The sequence below is a fragment of the Oncorhynchus clarkii genome, chromosome 22 (genome assembly GCF_045791955.1).
Source record: "Oncorhynchus clarkii lewisi isolate Uvic-CL-2024 chromosome 22, UVic_Ocla_1.0, whole genome shotgun sequence".
NCBI classification, from domain to species: domain Eukaryota; kingdom Metazoa; phylum Chordata; class Actinopteri; order Salmoniformes; family Salmonidae; genus Oncorhynchus; species Oncorhynchus clarkii.
In genome coordinates, this window is record NC_092168.1 from 33,146,038 (window position 1) to 33,154,941 (window position 8,904).

The 8,904-nt window shown below is 42.9% G+C and overlaps 1 protein-coding gene across 24 annotated transcripts in view; it reads left to right on the plus strand.

Moving 5' to 3' along the window:
- LOC139380804 (titin-like) overlaps positions 1-8,697 on the plus strand; it is a 178,849-nt gene extending 170,152 nt beyond the window's left edge. For all 24 annotated transcript variants that reach the window (XM_071123844.1, XM_071123847.1, XM_071123845.1 and 21 more), the window contains 6 exons: positions 113-5,082; positions 5,195-5,351; positions 5,751-6,247; positions 6,448-6,601; positions 6,900-7,208; positions 7,353-8,697. In XM_071123844.1, the coding sequence (XP_070979945.1) occupies positions 113-5,082; positions 5,195-5,351; positions 5,751-6,247; positions 6,448-6,601; positions 6,900-7,208; positions 7,353-7,639 (6,374 nt within the window). In that variant the 3' untranslated portion in view covers positions 7,640-8,697. The remainder of the gene's footprint in view (positions 1-112; positions 5,083-5,194; positions 5,352-5,750; positions 6,248-6,447; positions 6,602-6,899; positions 7,209-7,352) is intronic.
- Positions 8,698-8,904: the final 207 nt, after the last annotated feature.

Here is an 8,904-nt window from a genome sequence, read left to right on the forward strand (position 1 = left end):
AGTATGAATACAATTCCATGTATTTGTTCCACATATCAAGAACATTATTAGTACATTCCTAATAGTTATTTTTTTATACTAATGATGTAAAAAAAAACAATTTTCTATCTAGTCCCTGCCAAGATTAACCTGCCCAAGAATCTGAAGGACAAAGAGGCTATCCCTGCCCTCCGTGGAGAGATTGTGAATATCAAGATTCCATTCAGTGGCAAACCTGATCCTGTCATCACCTGGCAGAAGGGACAAGACCTCATTGATAACAACGGATACTACCAAGTCATCGTCACAAGGTCATTCACATCGCTCGTGTTCCCCAACGGAGTTGATAGGAAGGATGCCGGTTTCTACATCGTTTGTGCCAAGAACAGATTTGGTATTGACCAACAGACAGTTGAACTGGATGTTGCCGATGTGCCCGACCCACCACGTGGTATCAAAGCAAGTGATGTTTCTAGAGACTCAGTCACTCTGAGTTGGCAAGTACCTGCTAATGATGGTGGAAGCAGAGTAGCCAGCTATGTTGTGGAGAAGTGTCCCACAACATCTGACAGATGGGAACGTGTTGCCCAGTCTCGTGATACTCGCTACACCATCATCAACCTGTTCGGAGGAACCAGCTACCAGTTCAGAGTCATAGCCGAGAACAAATTCGGTCAAAGTCAACCATGTGAACCAAGTAGTCCCGTTACAACAAAGGAGGACAAATCAAGAGTCCTTGGCTATGACAGCGAGGTTAGTGACAGAGATGTTCCCAAGCAAAAGGCTCCACATTCATGTGCCAAGAATGTGCATACCAAGTACATGATTGCTGAGGAGCTGGGCCGTGGCCAGTTTGGTATCGTTCACCGTTGTGTTGAGACCAGCTCTAAGAGGACATACATGGCTAAATTCGTCAAGGTGAGGGGTGCAGATCAAGCATTCATCAAGAAAGAAATTGCTACACTTAACCTGGCCAGACACAACAACTTCTTGTGTCTTCACGAGTCCTTCGACAGCACTGAGGAATTAGTCATTATCTATGACTTCGTCTCAGGTCAAGACATCTTTGAACGCCTCGGCACAGCCGACTTTGAGCTGAATGAGCGTGAAATCGTCAACTACATCAGACAAGTATGTGAAGCTCTTGAGTTCTTACACGACAAGATTTATGGCCACTTTGACATCAGGCCTGAAAACATTGTGTACACCACAAGAAAGGGCAGTAAAGTCAAGATCATTGAGCTAGGACAGGCAAGACACCTGACTCCTGGCGACCAGATCAAGGTTCAGTATACTACAGCTGAGTACGCTGCTCCTGAGATCCACCAGAATGACATGGTCAGCAGTGTTACTGACATGTGGCCAGTAGGTGTTCTAGTCTATGTCCTTCTCAGTGGACTCAATCCATTTACTGCCGAGACTCATCAGCAGATGATTGACAACATCTCAAATGCTGAATACAGTTACGATGACGAAACCTTCAAAGTACCTACTGTTGAAGCATTAGACTTTATCAACCGCCTTCTCACCAAGGAGCGCAAGCACCGTATGACTGCTGCCCAAGCTTTAGAACATCCTTGGCTAAAGATGCAAGCAGAAGTACTCAGTGCCACAGCGATAATGACCACAAGGCATAAGAGATACTACCAGGCCATGGCAAAGAAAGAATGGGCCACTGTCGTTGCAGGAGCAAGAGTTGCTAGCGGCGGTGCAATCAGAGCCCAGAGAGGTGTCACAGTTGCCAAAGTAAAGATCGCACCATTTGAACATGGCCCAGTCGGTGGTCAAATCAATCATACAGTGGTGGATGTGGGAGCAGATGTCAAATTTGCTTGCAACATTGAAAACTATGACAGCGCCACAGAGGTAACATGGTACTGCGGTGTGCGTCAACTAGAGGCAAGTGACAAGTATGAAATCGACTATGAGGATGGTCTAGCTGTTATATGTATCAAGGGAGTCACGAAAGCAGATGACGGCACCTATAGATGCAAGATCATCAACGATTATGGTGAGGACAGTGCCTACGGAGAGCTCTTTGTAAACGGAGTCAGATCATACCGCGAGTACTTCACAGCCCGTGTGGTGAGGAAAGTGAAACGTAGAGTGGACACAGCAAGACTGCTCCAGAAACCACCAGAGTTCACCCTGCCCTTGTTCAACCATGCAGCTTACATCGGAGAAGATGTTCGATTTGGTGTGACTATCACTGTGCACCCTGAGCCTCGTGTTACATGGTACAAATCTGGCCAGAAGATTGTTCCTGGTGATGATGAGAAAAAGTACACGTTCATAACCGACAAGGGTCTTTATCAATTGGTGATTCACTGTGTTGATGCTGATGACGATGCGGAGTACTCAGTTGTGGCCCGTAATAGATTTGGTGATGACAGCTGTAAGGCAAAACTGGCTGTGACACCTCGCCCAGCACCAGCAGACAATACCTTGAGGCCCATGTTCAAACGTCTCCTGGCAAACGTGGAGTGTAGGGAAGGCCAGAATGCACGCTTTGAAATCAGAGTGTCAGGACTCCCAACTCTGAAGTGGGAGAAAGATGGCATGCCATTGGCATTTGGTCCACAAATTGAAGTGGTCCATGAGGGCCTGGATTACTTTGTCCTGCATGTGAAAGATACTCTACTTAACGATTCTGGCTGTTACAGAGTTACTGCAACCAACTCAGCTGGATCTGCCAGTTGTCAAGCCATTCTCAAGGTGGACCGCATCACCCATGTGAAAAAGGTTTACGAGAGTGAAAGAGACAAAAAGAAACAAGCAGAGAAAGAACAAATTGAGAAGAAGGTCAGATTATCTCAAATCATGTCTGGAACTGATGTCATGCCACTTCCTACTTTGGCACAACAAGCTTTGAGAGAAGCGACATTGTTGTGCCAACCAGTAGAGGCAACCAAAAAGGACAAGACTGAAGCCGAAGATAAGAAACGGGCAGAAGAAAGGAAAAAGAGAGCAGAGGAGAAGAGACTGCGTATGCCTTATGATGTTCCCCAACCTCGTGAACGTGGCCCAACTGCTCTTTTGGAAGATATGGAAATCAAACACTACAAACCTTGCTCTGACATGAAATGGTACAAGAAACTCCGCGATCAATATGAGTTCCCTGAACCAATGGACAAGATTTCACAGAAGAGACTGAAACGCATCCGTCTCTCCAGGTGGGATCAGTTCTACGAAGTCCCTCTGCCAAGAATCAAGGAATCTTACAAGCCAAAGTGGCGTATTCCACAAGTTTCACAGGATGATTTGGAGACTGTCAGACCTTCAAGGCAGCGCACTCCATCTCCTGAAATAGAAGCATATCACAGAATCAGAAGAAGGTCTCTTGGTGACCTCTCAGACGAGGAGCTTCTCCTGCCAATTAATGAATATCTGGCAATGAAGAGAACTGAGGAGGAGAGACTTCAACTTGAGGAAGAACTAGAACTTGGCTACTCTGCATCCCCACTAAGCCTTAGCCCTGTACGCTTTGAATTAGGTGCACTGCGCCACACATCACCAAGACGCACAGTCTATGAAGGTGTGGGTGAGGGTGAAGAGGTTCCATTATATGAAAACTATCGTATTCCTTCTAAGTATGAGGCTGGTCCAAGCTATGTTGACCTTCGCCTGCGCCATGACAAGGCTACATTCCGACCGCCAAGACAAAACCAGAGAGTGTTGGAGGAGAGGGAGGATCGAGAGATGCTGAGAAATGTGAAAACGACTCAAAGAATAACCGGTTACAAGAGTGAACTGAAACACATGGAGTTTGAAGAAAAAACTAGAACCGTGAAGAAAGACAGAACTACAACTTCCCATGTGTCAACATATATAGCAACTAAAACTGAGGGGAGAAGGTCACCCACCCCCGAAAGAACCCGTCCGCGTTCCCCTAGTCCTCTTGCTACTGTCAGATCAGCCTCCAGATCCAAGGTGGAGACTGTACAGTTGGCAAAAGTTGACCACCTGGCAAGATATGAGTCAAGAAAAGCCGTTCTGAGATCCGAGCGGACATCAGTAGAAAGGAAGGAGGTTGTAAGTATGCAGCCCTTCAGCCTCGATCATACCCCACGAGTCACTGTGAGGATGCGTTCCCATCGTGTGCCATACGGTCAGCACACCAAATTTACACTGAACGTCCAATCAAAGCCAACCGCTGAGGTGAAGTGGTACCATAACGGACAACTGATAACCGAGAGCAGGAGGTACCGTATATCCAACCTGAGCGGAGTTCTGTATCTTCAAATTCTTGACTGCACCACAGAGGACAGTGGCACTTACCGTGTTGTCTGTACTAATGCAGTGGGAGAATGCTCAGACTATGCCACTCTGGATGTCGCAGGCATGGGAGAGTATTCTAGCTATATGGCACCTCGCGAAGACGAGGAACCCCCAGCTCTTCCTGTGGCAACCAAGATAGGTGCTTACCAAATATCCTCCAAGACGGTGAAGACTGTTGAAACACACGAAACACACATGGAGGAGTCCAGCACATTTAAAGGAAAGAAGACTACTCTACCCGCATCTATCCTAACAAAACCACAGTCCCTCACCTTAAATGAGGGAGAGACTGCAAGATTTGCATGTGATGTTGACGGTGAACCAGTGGCAACTGTAACCTGGATGCGTGAGGGACAAATTATCGGATCATCTGTTCGCCACCATGTCACTACAGAACAGTACAAGTCTACTTTTGAAATCACCTCTGTTGAGATGTCAGATGAAGGCAGCTACTCAATCATGGTGGAAAACTCTGAGGGCAGCCAAGAGGCGCACTTCAGTCTAACCATCCGCCGATCGGAAGCCAAAGAGGAGGTCTCTTCTACAGTGACATACTCATACGAAGAGCCTCCAATGCATTCCCCTAGTCCAGTCACGTCTCCACCAAGGATGAAGTCTCCTGAATCAATCAGCTCTCCAAAGAGAGTTAAGTCCCCTACCAGCCCTACACCGAAGTCACCCACTGAGAAAGTCGCCCTCAAAACCAAGCCCTCCATCTCATCTGGTCTTCAGGACATGACCGCATCTGCAGATTCCATCGTCAAGCTGACAGTGAAAATGACTAGAGATCCTAAAGCTGAGATCTCATGGATGAAGGATGGAAAGGTATTTAGTCACATTTGATTTAATAGTCACACTTGAATAGACATTTCAAAGGTATTAAATATAGGTTAAAATATATGCTTTTTTACTTTCTTTCTTTCTTTTTCATTTGCAGACTCTCATTCACGGTGGAAAATATGAAATTCATGAAGAGCATGATTCGACACACCTTGAAATCTATGAATCTGAGGCCTCTGACAGTGGAGTTTACAAATGCACAGTCACCAATAGTGCTGGGTCATCATCCACAAGCTGCATTGTCTCTATTCAAGGTATGCATACTCTATACTAATATATATATATATATATATATATATATATATATAAATAAATGTTTTATTGTCACATAGCGTCGGTCATAGTAGTACAGCGCTCCTGGAGTAAATTATGTTTAAGTGCCTGGCTTAAGGGCACATTGACAGATTTATTACCTTGTCGGCTTCGGTATTTGAACCAGAAACATTTCGGTAACTGGCCCAATGCTCTAACCGCTAAGTTATCTGCCAATGTAGGAATTATTTATCATAATTAAGGCCCGGTTCTGGTGATATTGTTATGTTTATATTATTTATTCAATCAACTTATCTCTTGATAAGTCCAGTATCTATAAACCTTATAATTCTGCATATGGCCTAATATCTAATCAATGTATCTCTTTTTCTCTGTCTTAGCCTCAAACAAATCCAAAGCACTTGCAACAAAAACAGAAATTTCAGAGCAAGTTATTAAAAAGGAAATTGTCTACGGAGAGGTTGAGTCTTACACAGAAATCAAGGCATCCCATACTCAGATGGCCATGACTGAAGGCCAGTCTCTCACCCTGAGAGCCAACATCCCCAGAGCTTCAGATATCAGATGGATCCTGAACGGAATGGAACTGGCCAACTCAGAGGACTACAGATATGGTGTGTCTGGAAACAACCATACTATGACCATCAAAAAGGTCAGCCAATACGAGCAGGGGGTCATCACATGTGAAGCCAAAACCGAACATGGCCTTGTCAAGTGCCAGTTCAACACTACTGTCACTGAAGCACGATCAGATGCACCATCATTCCTTGTGCAGCCACGCTCTCAGAATGTCAATGAAGGACAGAACGTCAAGTTCACATGTGAGATTGCAGGAGAGCCTGCCCCTGAAATTGAGTGGTTTAAGGACAACATAATGGTGAGTAGACTACCAATGATTTTGTAAATAATGTTTGATTTCATTTCTTCAATTAAATTACATTTAATACGACAGAACTGTATTCATCCAATCCGGGGCAATCAGACAAAGCAAGTCAGGTTACAAACATCACTTGAATAGGTACTTGATTAATACAAAACAGAAACGAATATGTTATTCTTTTGGCTCTCTCGGTACAGGTATCTATGACCTCAAACACAAAACTGAGCCGTTCCAAAAATGTATACACTCTGGAGATTATTGAGGCCACAGTTGCAGACAGCGGCAAATACACCATCAAAGCCGAAAACAAATATGGACAGTGCTCTGCAACATCATCTCTCAACGTCATCAGTAAGTTGTCATTGCTTCATCAATCCATTGTTTAATTAACAGCTTACAGTACAGTGTGATAATGCAAAGCTTCCCAAGTTTTTTTGAAAAATGAAACTTGAGTCTCAAAATTGTACTAATAGCTTAAATTAAAGACTAATCTTTAATTTTCCTTACCAGTATTTTCCATAGAATGTTAACAAAATGGACACGCCATTTTGTTTATATTCATATAGAAATATACACAGATGGATTTGAGTATCTCCATCGAGAAATTACCATTTAGCCATGTACCTCATCATTTGCGTTATTCTCACAGCTCTTGTTGAAGAACCTGCCAAAATGGTTATAATGGAGCAAAGAGCTGCTGCTGCCAGCTTGCACAGTGACAGTTTCTCAGCCACATCAGTCCATATGGCTGGAGCATCAATGACACATGAAGGTTCTTTCCAAAGACAATTTGAAAGCATGTCTGCTGCTAGCATGTCCGCCATGACATCTGAATCAATGGTATCCATGAGCTCCAGCAGTATGATGAAAATGTCAAGTGAAATAACGTCAAGTCATGCTAGTTCAATGTCAACTCATGGATCCTCAATGACTGCTCTTACTCATGGTGTTGGTAAAGGTGAGATGAATTACCCTTACCTATACATCTAGTAGTGGTATTAGTAGTATAGTCTGAGTGACTATCGTATGTTGTTCCTCTGCTTTCAATAAGAAGTGGACACCTTAATTAATTCCTATTTATTTTTTTCTCATTGCCCTGTAGCTCCCAAAATCGAATTTCTCCCAGAGGATGTCAGCATTGAGCCAGGAAGGCCTTTGAGCGTGTCCTGTGCTTTCTCTGGAGACCCAACACCTGAGATTGAGTGGACCCGCACAGGGAAACAGTGTGATGAAGACAGTGACCGGTTCCACATCGAGACCACGGAGGACCTCACCACCCTTGTAATCCCCTGTGTGAAGGAAGACGATGCCGGAGCGTACACCCTCAAACTGTCCAACAAGCTTGGATCTACCATGGCAACTGTCAACATTCATATTCGATCAATGTAAAAAACAACAACACGTAAACATATAATTTCTATCCCCCATTTTCCCTCCTCCAGTACCTTTTTATTTATTGAATTAGCAAAAATAATCTTTACTTGATAAAGACCTGGATTTCTGTTCTTGTAAATATGAACTATTTTTATACCAAACTTGACATAAATTTATGCCAAACTAGACTAAAGTCTAAAGTTGTTATAAAATGTGCCATATTGGATAATTATGACTAGGATTTTTGAACCACTTTTCTGTGACATGTACATAATGTATATAGCCGAATTTAACGGTTATGGAAAATGTATGAATTGTTATTTATGACAATATTAACTGAAACAAAAGGAACTAAATGTTTAACAGGAGAAAGTTTCACATGAAACGAATACCCTGAAAAACCTGAAACTAAACTCCGTGCCTCAACAAAAAGTTGAAGTCTTAAGATTTCCTCAACAGGTAGAGAGGTTCCCTGTTGAAGTTTATACTAAATCAGAGAAAGACAATGTTATGCACCGTGCATCTGTGCGTGCAATATTACAAATACTCATATGAATTGTAACATGATCATAAGACCCTGAGTGCTGTTTGCATAAACCCTCATGTAAGTAGCACAACTAGGTCTTGTGTTCAGACTGACTATGTCATACCCACCATTTTAATGACATGCTAAAAGTGCGAGCGGCCTGCACTTTGAGCTCTATTTTTATGTGCTCTGTTTCTGGCAATGGACAGTTGAATTGGCTTTTTAAAACGTAACATCACCTGGCCATTAAAAGTAAATTCAAGTACTTCGTTGCAGAAACAGTGCCACCTCTTGGAGGATTGTTAGGTAATATTTTGTGTGTGTGAGTGTGTTTTAGTTTTAGAATTTCACCTTGCCAGTAGTCAGGGTAACCATCAAGTGAATGTACCATGGTGATACCATCTACCGTGAAACAAAGAAAGCAACAAGCATGAATAATAATGCCCTGCACTTTGATTTAACTGAGTCTATTGATGTAGAATTACTACTATATTCATCCTCCTTGAGTTTTATTTGACTGATTTAATAAAGCATGATTTCAGCACTAGTGAACAACTCTGTTTCTTTATTCATCTCAATAACCTTGTATTGATGTTCAGTTTCCTTTCCTTATCAATGATTTACTTCACTTTCACATGCAACACATAGCCACTAATGTAGAGGGGAAAATAAGAACTAAATGGATACCACAGTCACAAGTCACAATTTGATTATACAGAATATTACAGAACAGTACAGAATATTAACCTGTTTA